Here is an 18,337-nt window from a genome sequence, read left to right as displayed (position 1 = left end):
GGTAACTACCCCTTTTGTTTGTCATTTAGTTGCTAAGTCATGTCCCAACTCTTTGCAAGTCCTGTGGACTGTAGCCCACCAGGCCCCTCTTTCCACAGGATTGTCCAGGCAAGAATATTGAAGTGGGTTGCCATTTCCTTCTCCAAGGTATCTTCATGACCCAGGGATTGAACCTGCATCTCCTACATAGGCAGGCGGATTCTTTACCACTATGCCACCTGGGAATCCCCTAAGTAACTTTTGGATTAGACTAATTATTACAGTTGATACTGATTTGAATTTACTGGCAACAAAACCAAAACAAAGTTCAGGTTCCATGGTTTATTATATGTGGCAGAAGGATGTGTAAAAGATTTTTCTTTTCAAGGAAATGTTGCTAGAATTGAACTTGATTTGTCACCCCATGAATTCCTGTTTGGAAGATAATTACTAATAAGTAATAGACATTATCATTGAGCTTTTATAAGAAAAAAGTCTCTTTAGTTTGTAGGCTTTGTCAGTAGCTGAAGCATAAATGCCAAATCAGTGAAGATATTGTCAGACTGAATAATATGGTTGAGTTAGTTTGCTTTTCATTGATTCAGCAGCTAGTTGAGTGCCTCCTGTTTGCCTTGTCCTGTCTCCGATTTGGGGATTAACAAAAGACACTATCCTTGAAGTACTTAGTTGGGGAGTGAGGTAGGTAGGATAACAGATGATTAAGGCACAGTTTGTGAGGTGCTGTAACGGAGAGATGTATACAGGGTTGTCAGAGCCCAACCAGAGGGTGTGTCTTCTTGGAGTAGTTGGGAGAAGGTTCTCATGATAAATGATATTTGAGCTGATCCTTAAAATTTGCCAGGTGGAATAGAAAGGGACATTCCTTACAGGAAATAAGAAAATGCCCTTGGATGATCTGATTAATTTGAGCTAGAAAAAAAAATAATTTGAGCTAGAAACTTCTACAATCTAGAAAATATAGGATTAACATACACTAGATTTTTCAATTCAGATATCATATGTCTTGGTGATGGACAGGGATGCCTGGCGTGCTGCAGTCCATGGGGTTGCAAAGAGTCGGACATGACTGAGCAACTGAACTGAACTGATCATATGTCTTCAGTGGACCTTTGGCATGTACTTGAGCACAGCAGCTTCATGATTGAATTTCCTCCTGTGCCTGCAGGGCAGGTACACTGGCGCGTGGTCAAAGCCTAGGACATATGTATAGGGTGAATCCACGGAGCGAAGGAGTGCCCTGTGTTGAGATATCACTAAGTATATAAGAGATTGAGTTGTCACAGGGCTTAGGACCACTTGGAAGTTGTACATTTTCTGTTGAGTAGAAGGGCAATCCATTTTTATACAGGCAGTAGTGGAGCCTGGAGAGACAGCCAGTGTTGTTCAGTGGCTAAGTTGTGTTAAGACTCTTTGCAACCCCATGAACTGCAGCACACCAGGCCTCCCTGTCCTTCTCTGTCTCCCAGAGTTTGCCAAACTCACATCCATTGAGTCGCTGACCATCTCATCCAACCATCTCGTCCTCTGTTGTCCCCTTCTCTTCCTGCCCTTGATTTTTCCCAGCATCAGGGTCTTTTCTAATGAGTGGACTCTTCACATCAGGTTCCTCGGAAAATAGCTTGGGCTCTCGGGAGTTACCTGCACAAACATTTAGCTTGGACTCCCAAGGCCTGCCCTATATAGTTCAAAAGAATGAATGCATTCTCAAAAAGTCTAAGGGAAGTTCTTGCCAGCTAATCACAACATCCCTGAACTTTAACCAGGTCTCTGTGGAGGGTCTGATTTTAAATGGAGCTGCTTCCTCATGGTCCTTGTAGATTTATTAAGCTGGGTAATGTATACCTGAACTGCTCAGAGGCTTGACCTGTATAAGGGGTGATTTTAAATGCTTGGTGAATGATTAGCGAGTGCATGTTTTTATGTATGGGTGCTGATGTTAACTAGTTATCAGGTTCAAAAAGACTTAGGACTCTTCTCATTCAGAAAGATGCAGACCTTTCTTCTGACCTCCAGAATTGTATATCTACCTGACTGCTTGAGTGGTCTCTTGGATGTTTCCTAGCTATCATATACCTAACCAGTTAGGGCCATTTAGAAATCTTACTCTTCACCGCCTCCTCCAGATCCATGCCACTTTTGCAGTATGCCCCTCTTAAACAGACCACCGTTCACCTAGTGACTCAAGGTAGAAACCAGGTATTAACACTCAACATCCTCCCTCAGCCCTCTCCAGTCAACTTCACATACTATTTCTGACATCTATCTACCTGCTTCAGTCCAGATCTCACCTGCCTTGTCCCAGCCTACTGCCATTCATTTGAAGTACTGCCCTGGCTTCTGCCGTTCATTTGAACTACTCCCAACTGGGAGAGTTTCCATTTGTGCTGTTTCTAATCAGTTGTCCATAAAGCACCCATGATAATCTTTGTAAAACATAACCTGATTATGTCATCTCATACTTACAAGCCTTCACTGGTTTCTCATTACACTTTAGAGCAAAGGAAAAGTATTTACTCCAGTCCTACGTGGCTGGACATGACCTAGCCTTGACTCATCTCTCTAGCTTTATCTTTCCCTCATTCTCTCTCTTTTGCTTTCTCTCCAGCCATTTTGACTCACTTCCAGCTCTTTGATGTATCCAACTGTTCCTTACCTTAGCATCTTTTCCCTGTTTTCTCTGCCTAGAACACTGCCGTCCACTCTTTACCTGACTCAACTTTTCTCATTTCTAGGACTTACCTTAATTCTTATCTTTTCCTTGAGAAGTCTTTCCAGATGTTGCTGTTGTCCGGTTGCTCATTCATGTCTGTCTCTTTGCGACCCCATGGACTGCAGCATGCCAGGCTTCCCTGTCTTTCAGTATCTCCAGGAGTTTGCTCAAATTCATGCCCATTGAGTCAATGATACCATTCAACCATCTCATCTTCTGTCGTCCCCTTCTCATCCTGCCTTCAGTCTTTCCCAGCATCAGAGTCATTCCCATGAATCAGCTTTTTGCATCAGGTGGCTAAAGTATTAGAGTTTCAGCTTCAGCATCAGTCCTTCCAATGAAAGTTCAGGGTTGATTTCCTTTAGCATGGACTGATTGATCTCCTTTCTGTCCATGGGACTCTTAGGAGTCTTCTCCAGCACCACAGTTTGAAGGCATCAATTTTTTGGCACTCAGCCTTCTTTATGGTCCAGCTCTTGCATCCATATATGAAGACTAGAAAAACCATAGCCTTTCCATGCTCTCTGTCCATGGAATTCTTCAGGCAAGAATTGCCTTCTGCAAGGGATCTTCCTGACCCAGGGATCAAACCCAGGTCTCCTGCATTGCAGACAGATTCTTTAACGTCTGAGCCCCCAGGGAAGCCCTCTTTGCAGATAGTTCAGTCTATAAGTTGCCTTCTGATAACCTGTAACAAGACTTATCAGAGTTTGAGAAGAATAGTTTGTTTCATCTTCAGCTCATTAGAATATGATGCTCCATGGGGACTATATCTGTTAGGTTCCCCACTGTGCTGTGGAGCACAGTGCTTGTACTAGGGTGGTGCTTCATAAGCATTTGAATGAAAGACTGTTTTATTAAAAGAAAAGTTGATCCAGAAAGGAGTATCTTGGCTTTCTGTTTGCAGTAACAACAGGGCCTGCATCTAATTTCGGTAGCACTATTTGCATACTGTTGTGTGATTGTCTTGTGGAGTACTAACAGAAAGTCAGTTATTTGCCATTCTACTTCGATGCCAAAAAAGAAAAAAAAAAGGTCTGGCATTTTTAGTGTTTGTCCTTGGAGTCCAACAGACTAAGTTTAGGTCCTGTTTTCTTCTGTAAAGAAGTCTAACCTTGAGTAAGCACTTCTAGGCCTGTTTTCTCATTTGTAAAATGGGGGAAGTTATATCTATCCCATGGGCTTGTCATGAATATTAAATTATGTATACAGAGTGCCTATACCATGCTTGGCACCTTGTAGGAGTTTAGGCATTCATTGTGTTACCCCTTTGTATCACGAGAGGTTAATAAGGACTTGGGGAAAAAAACTCATTTAATCTACCTTATAATTTTATTGTTCTTATTTAATGCACACCCAGGGGCACTAACATGAGGGTCAAAATCAGTTTAAGAGGAAATAATCTATCTCTTGGGTGCAAATAAGCAATGATGGGCTGGTTATTTAATGATCAATAATGTTGGACTCCCTCAGAAAGACATGTATGGAAGTCTCCTTTGCTTTATCTCAGGGGTGGTTGTTGAACATTATAAAAGTGTAATTGCAAATAAATACAAGTAGTTATTTTCTGTTCTACTTCAAGTAGATATTCCATGGAGATAGGCTATATAAAAGTATTTTTCCCATTTTAGATATTTTTATGGAGAAACCTTGGCAGTATCATTGAGAACTCTGGAGTCTAAAGATTTTCTAATAAGCTTTGGGGGTTGTTAAAAAATTAATATTCTGAAAAAGGTTATTAGATTCAAATTGATAAGTGGTAGATATCTACACATTAGTCTGGATACTAGATTGAGCATTGGGGTAAATGCTTCAGTTGTATCAGTCAAAATCATCAAAGGTTAATTGTCTGCTATTAAGTCAGAATAACTCACCCACCGTCACCTCTATTAAATTTGTTTTGCTGGATGACATGAGACAGTAATGGCAGCAAGGGGAGCTATTCCTCTGTAACTCCAAGTCCTCCAGAGAGCTAGGGTTTGAGCATTATAAGTTCAAGACCTCTGCATTTGTCTACTCAAATATTGACCCAGGCAAGGGGCTATATTATTTACTATGAGCCAGGTATGATTTAAAGTGTTGATATAAGGGTTTAGATGGGACAGTTAATACATGAAATTAGTTGAATATTTGGCTCAGTTGTCTAAAGCGTGGGAGCTTTAGGGAGACAGGGGAACAGGTAGGAATTTCTTCTGGGGCTCTCTCTTTCTGCCATGCTCCATGCCCAAGTATCTTGAAATCACATCAGACCCAAGACAAGTATCTTGAGAATGTATATGATTGGTAATTTGGGACACTGACTGATGTGTATGTACCTGGCTGTGTGCTTAGTCACTCAGTTGTGTTCATCTCTTTGCGGACCCCATGGACTGCAGCCCGCCAGGCTCCTCTGTCCATGGGGATTCTCCAGGCAAGAATACTAGAGTGAGTAGCTATGCCCTCCTCCCGGGTGTCTTCCCAACCCAGGGATCAAACCCAGGTCTCCTGCATTGCATTTACTGACTGAGCCACCAGGGAAGCCCTGGGAAAATCACCATCAACACTATAGAAAGTGTGCTCTGTTAATGGAGGAGGGTTTCATGAAGTCTGATGTCTCGACATCTTTTAGCTCACGATCCATTTCTCATTGCAAACCCCACTCCTCAGCTAAACTGAGAGGTGAGGTTACTGATATTAACCTGTGTCATGAAGGAGTGCTGTCATCTCACAGAGGGGACAAAAACCAGTTGCATTGTTCTCTTCTTTCATCTGTTTCTTTACTCATAGTCTATCAAAGCGAGTCAAAGTTGACATCTGTCAATGGTTCTGTTTGTTGAGTTTTCTTTTAGTGTTTTCTGTTCTGTGTCTGGTGGGGCTGTAGTACTTCAAAAGGAATTGGGAGCAAATTTTGATGAGGATATAACAAAATCAAGTTCCCCCTGTTCAAAATGGAAGACTCTTATGCCTGGAAAAGAAAATTGGGACAGTACCTTCTCAATAACCTCTGGTGCTTTGTTGAGAAGACTGAGAGCCTGCTATTAAGTGAAGAAGTAATTACTTTTGCTGAAATGAAAGTCTGTAGTTCAGAGCAGACCACCCCAGTGTCCCAATATAGGACTTCAGAGACTGTCTCCTCCCATTCAAGCAATTTGATATTTAAATGACCTGTGTAGGGTGTTTCTGTTTCATCAGATGCTAGGAGCTGAAGCCATTAAAGAACCACAGTAGTATTCTTTGGCCTGCCCATGAGCGATCTGTTACTCTTGTTATGAGATGTGACATATTTTTTTTTTTTTTTCCCTTACAGAATGCTATGAACCTACCCCCTGACAAAGCCAGGTTGCTGCGGCAGTATGACAACGAGAAAAAGTGGGAACTGATCTGTGATCAGGTAAGAAACATTGATGCTTTTTCAATACATAGAGAAGAGAACCAGATTTATACCCTAAATATACCAGAAGTTTTCCAAGAGATGCATGGATTTCTGTTTTGTGATTTGCCTTCCTGTTTCTCATGACCAAAGAAAAAGTTAGAAAAAGACATTTTATTCTTGCATTATCTTAATTCTCGATTTTTAAATGTTTTGCAGGTAAAATTTCTGATAAATCTGATCAAGTGGTCAAATCAAACTTAGCTAATCTGTTTTTCTATTTATCTTACATAGCAGTTTATGCTTCTTGAATAATGCAGGTCCTCTAATTTAGATGGCTTTTCTGTTCATGTGTATTGATACATATTAATGCCAGATGTTGAATTGTTTATAAAGAGACATTACTTAGGCTGATAAAAAAAAATTATTTCATATTTTGGCAAATCTCCAGCAGGTGTTTTTATCATTAATTCATAACAAATTTAGACTCTTCAGAGGGAAGTAAAATAAAAAGGGAAATTCTCCATTTTCTTTCTCTCTACTCTCCAGATTCTACATTTTAGAGGACCACTGGTAAGACTGAAGTATCTCCGTCTAGTTTGTTTTTGTTTTTTAAAAACAATATGTGAATACCCACAGATACTCTTCTGTATCTTGATATTTTCATCAGTATACATGTCCTTACTCATTCTTTTTTTTGTTTTTAGTTGGAGGCTAATTACTTTACAATATTGTAGTGGGTTTTGTCATACATTGACATGAATCAGCCATGGATTTACATGTGTTCCCCATCCCGATTCCGCCTCCCACCTCCCTCTCCGCCCAATCCGTCTGGGTCTTCCCAGTGCACCAGGTCCGAGCACTTGTCTCATGCATCCAACCTGGGCTGGTGATCTGTTTCACCCTAGATAATATACATGTTTCGATGCTGTTCTCTTGAAACATCCCACCCTCGCCTTCTCCCACAGAGTCCAAAAGTCTGTTCTATACATCTGTGTCTCTTTTTCTGTTTTGCATATAGGGTTATCGTTACCATCTTTCTAAATTCCATAAATATGTGTTAGTATACTGTAATGGTCTTTATCTTTCTGGCTTACTTCACTCTGTATAATGGGCTCCAGTTTCATCTATCTCATTAGAACTGATTCAAATGAATTCTTTTTAATGGCTGAGTAATATTCCATGGTGTATATGTACCACAGCTTCCTCATCCATTCGTCTGCTGATGGGCATCTAGGTTGCTTCCATATCCTGGCTATTATAAACAGTGCTGCGATGAACATTGGGGTGCACGTGTCTCTTTCAGATCTGGTTTCCTTGGTGTGTATGCCCAGAAGTGGGATTGCTGGGTCATATGGCAGTTCTATTTCCAGTTTTTTAAGAAATCTCCACACTGTTTTCCATAGCGGCTGTACTAGTTTTCATTCTTTTTTAAATGTTACATAATATTCTGCTGTAGTTGGTAGTAATTTGGGGGGCAGTTCACTTCTGGGTTAGGTACCAGTTAGTTATTTCAAGTCTAGAAGGCTCACCCTCTAATGTTAGACTGTATATTATGTATTAGCTCTTTGACTTTGGGCCATGAATGTCTTCAGCGGGGCTGTGCCCCTCTCTGCAACCCCCGCCACCCTGGAAATTCCTGGGAGTGTTGTAATTCCTAACTCAGCTCCCTTGGGTCTCTGCTGTGGGACAGATTGTGGAGAGCAGAGGCATTTTCTGTTCCTCAAAGGTAGATGGTCCATGTTCCCTAAGGAATAGATGTCTGCAGTTCTCATGGAGTTTCCGAAGCACCCATTGTATGTTGTTTCACTTTAGCTCCTAAAGTAAAAGAGGATGAGGACACCATCCTCTCTTCTCCATGCTATATTGAGCCCTATGAGTAGATAGAGGCTGAAGAGAAAGCTTATTGCCTAGGATCATGAGGCAAAAGAATAAAATTTTACTGATATAATCTTCTTCCTTAAGACTTAACCTTCAATAAATATTGCCTAAGTCTGTTATTGCCAGGAAAAATGATTTTATGATAGTGAACAAATAGTATAGTGATAATTAGTATAAAGGAAAGGTAACCATGCAAATGAGAGAGATCCAAGGCAGGGGGTTAGGAATCCTGGGTATGACAGGGAGCCTAGAGCACAGGCAAGGGAAGGTTGTCTTGGGAGGTGGTTTCTGTCTCCAGCATACCGGAAAGGAAAGCCTGATGGTGATGGACATTTCTAATAGCTGTGCTCTTCTCAGCCCGTAAGTAGCTTTGTAGAGTTGGTGGTGAGGTCTGGTGGGGATCTTGAGACAGGGGAATAACGAGTCAGTTATCTTAATGTTTCTGAGTTTCAAATTCTCCAAGTTCAGGTTATTATTTCCCTTCAATGTTAATATGCCGGGGTGTGGACAGTTGAGCTACTTTATCTGTTCCTCTCTGGTGGTCAGTCTCACACATGCTGACAGCTGCAAACGGAAGTGGCTCTGTCAGTTGTGAAGTGGCATATGTGATTTGTTAAAAATAGTGAAATGACCATAAGTATTATTGCCACTAACCAACATTTAGTAAGCAGCTTTTCTTCATAAGAGTTTTATGTTAAATCTTGAAAGCAGTCATTAGTACCTCCATTTGACACACAGGGAAACTGAGACTTAGAGATTAAATCATTGCCGAAGGTCACACGGCTGTTATGTGGTAAAGGGGTGTACATGTCTGACCCTGGAGAATATGTGCATTCTGGGGGCTGTTCCCTTAACCACTCGCTCTTTACTTCCTTCCTTAAAAAGTGCTAAAGTGTGTGAATGATATACTAAAAATAAATGTAAAAATACATGTTATCTCTATTTCTTCAACTTGCATTCTGGTATGCTTTTCTGAGATTGAGAGGAAGCTGGGAGTTGTAAAGACAGGCAGTAAGCCACCATTATGGTGAACTACCATTTTTGGTTAACTGTTAGTTATTGTGGGAATTGTGTGCAGCAGTAAAATGGACTTTCTGTCACATTGTAGGTAACCCATTAGTATGTCACATACATGAATTTTGTTTCTCCTATGTATATTTGTAAGGTGAAAGATAAAAACCATGAGTCTAGAGCATTCATAATGTAGTATTTATATGACAAATATAATGTGTTGGTATTTGTTGACTATCTGTTATTGACAGGAATTATGTCATATGTATTTTTGGTACCTATCTATATATGTCAGTGGTACCTAATCTGATAGACACTCAAAACACATTTGCTTTTGTGATTTCATTTATATGAAAGGTCCAGAATAGAAGAATTCAATGAGACAGAAAGTAGATTAATGGTTGCCATAGCCTGGGAGTGGGGAATGGGCAGTAACTGCTAATGTGTGCTGGTTCCTTTTTAGTGTGACAAAACTTACAGCAAATTACATAGTGCTGGGAATTACATAGTGTGATGATTTTTGCATGGTCTTGTGAATATATTAAGATTATACACTTTAAAAGTGTGAATTTTATGATATGTGAATCATGCCTCAAAAGAGTCATTTTCTTTTACAGCAACCAGAGATAGGGAAAAAAGAGGTGTGGAAAACTCAAGAGAAATAATTAAATGTGTGGATTTTCTTTGGATCCTAATCTGAACAAACCAACTGTAAAAAGACTTAGAGAAAATTTGGGGTATTTGACTTGTGACTCCAAAGTAACTATTAGATGATTCCAAGAAATTATCATTGACTTTGTTGGGCTTAGTTTTGGCATTGGATTAAATAAGGATCTGTCTTTATTTTTAAAAAATGGTGTACTAATATAGGGGTTAAATTATATGACTAGAGTCTTCTATAAAAAACTTAATCAAAAAATGGTAGATAAAGGAAATTTGGGAAAATCTTTAGTTGAATCTTGGTGGAATATGTTAGATTATAGTATAATCTCAACTTTTGTGAATTGTTGAACATGTATAATACAACATTTAAAAACAAAGATATTTGCTATTTTAATGATCTTCATTTTTTTCCCTTCATCTGTAAAATGCAGTTAATACTAACATTCTTAAACTATTTTGAAGATTGCAGGTATGTATATAAAGTATATAGACTAACCCTGGACATTTAGTAAGTGCTTCATAAATGGTATGGCTGCTTTTGCTGCTGCTGAGCAGCCCAGGTAATACCTGTATTGTACCCATGATTATTTTTAGTGTCAATTTGTCTTCAAAAAATTCAGGAAAATTTACTGTGTTGAATCAGTCATCATGTTCTACAAATATATTTTATGATTTAAACACATGGCAGATGATGTAGTCAGGAAAAGCCACAGCTATAGATTTTCAGTCCAAGAAAATATCAACATGAACATCTTTTTTGTGAAGTCTTAAAACAGTGACCATGGTGTTCTGTCATTGCTGCCTGATGCACGAGCCATTCTCTGGACCCTGAGGCTTTGTGCACAATAGCATACTAAATACAAATAACAGTTTTATTTCTTTTAAAGCAAATAATGAAGATATATTATCTGTTATCTTAAAATACATGTTATAGGCAAGGGGTGCAAAGTGAAATTGGCTATTAAAGAAATTTAATTCTGAAAGGAAGTATGTGAATATGAGTGTTGGAGGGCCTAGGTATAGGTTACTTCAGGTTTTAGTCCTATGAAAAATTATCATGTGGACACTGTGAGTCATGGAACTGGTCATGTTTCTCTTTTTTCACCCTTGGCTGCCAGAATGCTCAGAGCTAGGTTTGTGGTCTGCCCTACCCAGCATACAGTATCTTAGTGGGCTGTGTTCTGTTTGCCAGTCTTATCTCATAGCTTCATCAAATTTTTCCTGCCCCCGTTTTTCCTCCACACTGATTTCCTTACTTAAAATAAAAATTGTATGAAGCTGTAAAGTTTGATGAATCTTCTTTTTGAACAAGATGAACACAAAACATACCCAATTATTGGTGAATAAAAATTATGTTTTCACAGATAATAACTTTAAAATTTTCTATCTGCTCTGGGCATTGTGCAGATCTACTGTTGAAGTGTACACAGAGGGTCAGAATAAATGTCTTATCATGATTCAGCTTTGAATTCCGTTGAATGCAGTTCACTGTTTTGTTGGAATCATCAATTTTTTCATACTTTCAGGTGGTTGCATTAGACTGTCACTTATTTTGTAAGTCTTTGGATCGTTCTCTTCCACCAAGGGGCTTCGCTGGTAGCTCAGCTGGTAAAGAACCTGCCTGCAAGGTAGAAGATCCCGGTTTGATTCCTGGGTCGGGAAGATCCCTTGAGAAAGGATAGGCTACCCACTCGAGTATTCTTGGGCTTCCCTGGTGGCTCAGATGGTAAAGAATCCTCCTGCAATGTTGGAGACCTGAGTTCAGTCCCTGGGTCTGGGGAGGGGTAGATCCTCTGGAGGAGGCCATGGCAACCAACTCCAGTATTTCTGTCTGGAGAATCCTCGTGCACAGAGGAACCTGGCAGGCTACATATGGTCCATGGGGTCACGAAGAGTCGTACATGACTGAGTGACTAAACACAGCTTCCACCAACTGTGAGTTACTCAAGGGAATGGGCCATGTTTATTGGTGTGCCTCCACCACCTGGCTTAGTGCTTACTGAAAGTGTGTTGAATGAAAGAGAGAATAGCTAAATAATGTTTGGGGGACAATGGACAAGAAAGAAGAGAAGGCAGGAGGAAGAAGGTAGAAATGGCAGCCTGGAAGAATAGGTTTGCTGTTTCTTTATCCTTTTCGCCTTCCTCTACCTGCTGATATAATTTGCTTGTGATAAGTGAAACTAAACTTCACTGCTCAACTCTGGAAACTTTAGTAAAGAGGGTAAGGTACCTGATGTAGATAAGGAAGAGTTTATATGGGCATATCTGTGATGAAGCTCCATTTCCACCTCCCATGGTCAACTGAAAATCCCGTTCTCTGGCTGATTTCAGGAGCAAAGTAAAAATTCTTAAGAGAGTAAATCTCAAAGTATTTTCAACAGTAACAGTATTTCAGCAGTATCTATTACTGCATAAATGTAAAGATGACTGGAACTTCACCAACATCACCTAGGTCTCAGAGGTTAGAAATGGGAAAACCATGTAACTCTGGTGTGCATGGGAAGATAGAAGTTGAGAAAAGAGAGGCTTTCCTTTTGGATTTTGGATGGTGTGAGGTGCATGCCAGAGAGCTTATTTCTGTGCTGTAGTCAGCAGGCAGAGTTCTATGAGGCCATCAATACGAGGACTCAGTGGGGGCACTGAGCTAGTTTTATAATAGCCTGAGATGACAATGTGAGAGTTAAAAGCTGGACATGCTGAGTTCTTGTGGCAGCTGCACACAAAGCTACAAGCTGTGTAGCAGGAAGAGCTCTTTCTCCTTGGTCTTTTTACCTGGGCAGAGAGGGAAAGCCCTCACTCATGCTCCTGTGCGCCCTAAACACAGACCCTGTGCTCCCTAAACACAGACCTTGTCCTCCCTAAGCACAGACCCTATGCTGTACTGGTTGGCTTTGGGGTCTTGACTGTTTCCCAGGCATAAAGGGTAGAGGCTGAACATACAGACCTTAGAGATATGAATGAACTTAAGACTTTAAGATTATTATATGTGGAAGGGTTGTTAGAAGTCATTTAAAAGAAAATTTAACTGTACTGGATCATATGAAGTAAAGCAGAAGTCTGTTTGCCTTTCCTATCTGTTCACCTAACTTATTTTATAGTTGATGAAATGGAGGCTCAAAAATATAAATGACTTGGCCAGTGCCAAGGCCACTCTGGCTACTTAGACAAGAACACCAGTTCCAAGCTTCAGTCATGAGCCTTTTTAATTATTAGAGACCTGGAAACAATACATTGAAACAAACATTGTGGTAAGGGGCTACCACCAAGGCTTCATCCTGTGGCTTCTCAGGCGATTTTGGTGTGGAAGGGAAATGACCTATAGAACTTAGTGTGGTGATGGTGGACTTCGTTCATAAGTTTCCTCTGCTGGGTAAGTGGAAATGGTCAGTCAGAAATTCAGGGCCTTGCAGATAACTAATACTGATGGGTATAGATTCCGTGTGTATAATCCTGTCCCCAAAATGTTAGCAGTACCACACCTGAGCTGGGTTAGAAAGCTTTCCTGTGACTTTGGTGGGGACTGCACAATTTTGTTTTTTGTGGGGGGCAAGGAGTAGGGGGTTGGTTTGGCACAGCTCTACCTTGCCCCCTAATGGCTGGCTCTTGCTTGGCATTATAACCTAGCAAGAGACGGGTCTTTCCTTCCTTTGCTTGTATAGAATGACATGGGAGAAGGAGATTAAAAACAAAAACAAAAAAGGGGAGAGTGAAGAAGTGGCAGGAAATCATACCCACTTAGACTCAGCTTCCTGTGTTTAGCACTTCAGGGAGATCAGATTGCAGCTCTCAAGGCTTGGCATGTGTCCTGGTCAGGAATGGGGAAGGCCCTTCCTGCCACTCAGTGGGTGCTGAGCCAGGCCAATGGCTCTAAGGTACTCCAGTGTGCTAAGATACCCTACTGCACAAAGGTACTTGAGTGTACTCAGCTATGCCATTACAGTGAGAGTAATTTTCTTTTTTAAAAAATAAATTTATTTATTTTTAATTGGAGGATAATTGCTTTATAACGTTGTGTTGGTCCCTGCCATACATTAACATGAATCAGCCATAAGTATACATATGTCCCCTCCTTCTTGAACCTCCCTCCCACCTCACATCCCACCCTTCCCCCAGGTTGTCACAGAGCACCAGATTTGAGCTCCCTCCATCATACAACAAATTCCCATTGGCTCTCTATTTTACATATGTTAATGTATGTGTTTCAGTGCTACTCTCCGAATTCATCCCATCCTCTCTCCCTCACTGTGTCCACAGTCCGCTCACCACATCTGCATCTCCATTGCTGCATTGCATCTAGGTTCATCAGTGCCATCTCTCTAGATTCCATATATATGTGTTAGGTAGCTTTCTTTAAAAAAAAAAATTATTTTAATTGGAGACTAATTACTTTACAATATTGTGGTGGTTTTTGCCATACATTGGCATGAATCAGTCACAGGTATACATATGTTCCCCTGTCCCAAACCTTTTTCCCACCTCCCCTGCCATCCCATCCCTCTGGGTCATCCCAGTGCACCAACTTTGAGTGCCCTGCTTCATGCATGGAACTTGGCTGGTCATCTGTTTCACCTATGGTAATGTACATGTTCCAGTACTATTCTGTTAAATCATCCCACCCTTGCTTTCTCCCACAGAGTCCAAAGGTCTGTTCTTTATATCTGTGTCTCTTTTGCTGTCTTGCACATAGGATTGTCATTACCATCTTTCTAAATTCCATATATATATGTGTTAATATACTGTATTGGTGTTTTTCTTTCTGACTGACTTCACTCTGTATAATAGGCTCCAGTTTCATCCACCTCATTAGAACTGACTCAAATGTGGTCTTTTTAATAGCTGAATTCTACTGTGTATATGTACCACAACTTTCTTATCCATTCATCTGCTGATGGGCATCTAGGTTGCTTCCATGTCCTAGCTATTGTAAACAGTGCTGCAGTGAACATTGGGGTACACATGTCTCTTTAAGTTCTGGTTTCCTTGATGTGTGTGCCCAGCAACGGGATTGCTGGGTTATATAGAGTTCTGTTTCCAGTTTTTTAAGGAATCGCCACACTGTTCTTCATAGTGGCTGTACTAGTTTGCATTCCCACCAACAGTGTAAGAGGGTTCTGTTTTCTCCACAGCCTCTCCAGCATTTATTGTTTGTAGACTTTTCGATGATAGTCATTCTGACTGGTTTGAGATGGTACCTCATTGTGGTTTTGATTTGCATTTCTCTGATCATGAGTGATGTTGAGCATTTTTTCATGCATTTGTTAGCCATCTGTATGTCTTCTTTGGAGAAATGTCTGTTTAGTTCTTTGGCCCATTTTTTGATTGGGTTGTTTATTTTTCTGGTATTGAGCTGCATGAGCTGCTTATGTATTTTGGATATTAATTCTTTGTCAGTTGTTTCATTTGCTATTATTTTCTCCCATTCAGAAGGCTGTCTTTTCACCTTGCTTATAGTTTCCTTTGTTGTGCAAAAGCTTTTAAATTTAATTAGGTCCCATTTGTTTATTTTTGCTTTTATTTCCTGTACCCTGGGAGGTGGGTCATGGAGGATCTTGCTGTGATTTATGTCAGAGAATGTTCTGCCTATGTTTTCCTCTAGGAGTTTTATAGTTTCTGGTCTTACATTTAGATCTTTAATCCATTTTGATTTTATTTTTGTGTATGGTGTTAGATGGTGTTCTAGTTTCGTTCTTTTACAGGTAATTGACCAGTTTTCCCAGCACCACTTATTAAAGAGATTGTCTTTTCTCTGTTGTATATTTTTGCCTCCTTTTTCAAAGATAAGTTGTCCATAGGTACGTGGATTTATCTCTGGGCTTTCTATTTTGTTCCATTGACCTATATTTCTGTCTTTGTGCCAGTACCATACTGATGACTGTAGCTTTGTAGTATAGTCTGAAGTCAGGCAGGTCGATTCCTCCAGTTCCATTTTTCTTTCTCAAGATTGCTTTGGCTATTTGAGGTTTTTTTATGTTTCCAGAAATTGTGAAATTATTTGTTCTAGTTCTGTGAAAAATACTGTTGGTAGCTTGATAGTGATTGCATTGAATCTGCAGATTGCTTTGTATAGTATACTCATTTTCACTGTATTGATTCTTCTAATCCATGAACATGGTATATTTCTCCATCTATTTGTGTCATCTTTGATTTCTTTCATCAGTGTTTTATAGCTTTATATATCTTTGTCTTTTGTTTCTTTAGGTAAATTTATTTCTAAGTATTTCATTCTTTTCATTGCAATGGTGAATGGGATTGTTTCCTTAGTTTCTCTGTTTTCTCATTGTTAGTGTATAGGAATGCAAGGGATTTCTATGTATGTATTTTATATCCTGCAACTTTACTATGCTCTCTTGTCTTTTTTAACACAACTGATCCTACCATTTGAATGTATTTAATCATTAAGAATATAATTCTTTTTAAACCCTTCACTTAATTTCCAACACTGTTTCTTTTGAAAGACAAGGAAGTTACTAACTGGATAACTTATTAAGCCACTTTGCCACTAGAGTCAAATTTCCTAAATTATTGAAGAGCATACATATATTTTTGTTTTGTTTTTTAACTCTTCATGTTCTGTGAGCCAGTTAGAGCTCTTTTGTGCAAGGTAAGCAAATATTACTGGATACCAGTAAATTATTTTTTACGGACCATCAGATTCCAGATCATGAGGGTTTGTCTTTGGAGCCCCAGGGGAATTAAATGAGGAGTGATGAGAAAGGATGGAAAGGATGGGTTGTAGCCTGCTTCAGTGGCAGCTGCCAAGTTAGTCATTGGAACAGCATATGGATGACAGAGGATGAGATGGTTGGATAGCATCACTGACTCAACAGACATGAGTTTGAGCAAACTCTGGGAGACAGTGAAAGACAAGGAAGTCTGGTGTGCTGCAGTCCATGGGGTCGCAAAGAGTTGGACATGACTTAGTGACTGAACTATAGTAGGTAGCATAGACAGTAGGATAGAAGCTGAGGGAAAAGATAGTGATACAGCCACAGTCTTCCCCTTGCTCTGTTCCCACTCTTCTTGCTCCAAGACTCTAGGTTTAATCTACCTTCAGCCTCCATCCCCAAGTTCCAGGCTTTGATTCTGCATTTAGTACCACTCACTTCATTGAGGCTTTCAGCTGTCTGCTCAGCAGACAGCCATCTCCTCTGCCTCTCCCCCTTGATTCCTCTGGCTCGCTGACATTATTACTGTATTTAATGTATTTTTGGTGTTAAATTGTTTGAATTTCTGCTATATTTCCCTAATCCTGCAATGTGTTGAAGTGCTGTTTATTTCAAAATCATTATAGGTTTTGGGATCTGTTTCATTCATTTTAAAGTCTGTCTTTCAAACCTTTAGTATTTTTCTTTTACTGTTTTGCTTGTTTGGTCTTGCCCTTCTGTGCAGTCCTCGTTTTGAGTATGCATTAGTTGGACTTTTTTGTTTGATATTTTGTTTTCTAGTTTACCTTAAAAATTAACTGTGCATCTTATAAAAATGAGAATTTTCTCTTGTATCCAAATAAAGTCATCACAATTAAAATGAGTAAGTAATTTCTTAATTGCATCTACTGCCCAGTTCATATTTCATAGTTTTCTTAATATTCTTCCCACCTGGTTTTGTTCAAATGAAAATCTAGTCCAGAATCAGGCACACACTGCATCTAGTGGTTATGTTCTTTGTTTCTTTCAATCTAGAACAGAGTTTTATTCATGATGCTCCTATAGTAAATTGACCAGGTAAGTCATTTTGTAGAAGGTTTTGTTTCCTGCATTTACCTGGTTGATGAGGTGTCTGAGCTCCTGAATTTCCTGTTAACTAGAAGTTAGTTGTAAAGATATGGTAGATTGGTGTTGAACATCTTTTGACTGGAATATGAGACAAATAATGTCTACCTCACCATTAGATAATAAAGGTCAAAGGATCAGATGACAACCTGATTTCTCTGTTGTATAATTATGTTTTCACTCATGCAGAAAGGAATCTGTGGGCTGTTATTTTGGCATCACATATCCATCTTGTTACCTGTCAGCCTTGTACCTCATGAGTTTTAAAATCAGTTACCAATTTTTGGCTGAATCAGTTTCATTAAGAGTTGCAAGAGGGCTCTGTAACAGCCTGGAGGGGTGGAATGGGGAGGTTCAGATGGGAGGGGACACATGTATACCTGTGGCTAATTCATGTTGATGTATGGCAGAAACCAACACAGTATGTAAAGCAATCATCCTTCAATTAAAATTTAAGAAATTTAAGAAAAAAAAATTTTTTTAAAAGACTTGCTCTGAGTTTTTAAAATTTTATTGCCCTTCAACATTAAGCCAGCATCTAGCGTTTCATCTGGTATTGGTTTACCCTTGAATATAATTATCCCTATAATCCTTTTCCTCGATTATCATTTCTTACAGTAAGGCCTTAGTTTGATGCCTCAAAAGGTGACAAATGAGTTCTCTTTGGCTTCCTTTTGTGAATAGCATTGTGAAGCCATAGATTTTCATAGTCAGTGTGTTTCAGTCATTAGGGCTTTTTTCTTTTTTTTTTTTTGAGGCTCACGTTAACAGCACTTTAACATCTGAGAACTCCTTTGTGCTGGCTCCTCTGTCCTTTTGATAGGACCCTATTAATTCTTTAAGCTGGCTTTATGGTGCAAAAGTCATTTCTTAGGAATAACTTGTACTTTCCTTGCACTAGACCTAGAATAAGACATTTCTCCAAGGAGCCCTATTCTTTTGCCTGGGGGCGGG

The 18,337-nt window shown here is 39.6% G+C and overlaps 1 protein-coding gene across 10 annotated transcripts in view; it reads left to right on the top strand.

Annotated features, from left to right (window-relative positions):
- The window catches only part of FMNL2 (formin like 2), a 323,788-nt gene that overhangs the window by 181,099 nt on the left and 124,352 nt on the right, over positions 1-18,337 (top strand). For all 10 annotated transcript variants that reach the window (XM_070476194.1, XM_070476200.1, XM_070476198.1 and 7 more), the window contains exon 2: positions 5,997-6,080. In XM_070476194.1, coding sequence (XP_070332295.1) covers positions 5,997-6,080 — 84 coding nt within the window. The remainder of the gene's footprint in view (positions 1-5,996; positions 6,081-18,337) is intronic.

The sequence above is a fragment of the Odocoileus virginianus genome, chromosome 13 (assembly GCF_023699985.2).
Source record: "Odocoileus virginianus isolate 20LAN1187 ecotype Illinois chromosome 13, Ovbor_1.2, whole genome shotgun sequence".
In the NCBI taxonomy this organism is placed as follows: Eukaryota; Metazoa; Chordata; class Mammalia; order Artiodactyla; family Cervidae; genus Odocoileus; species Odocoileus virginianus.
This window is presented reverse-complemented; position numbering and strand designations above follow the sequence as displayed.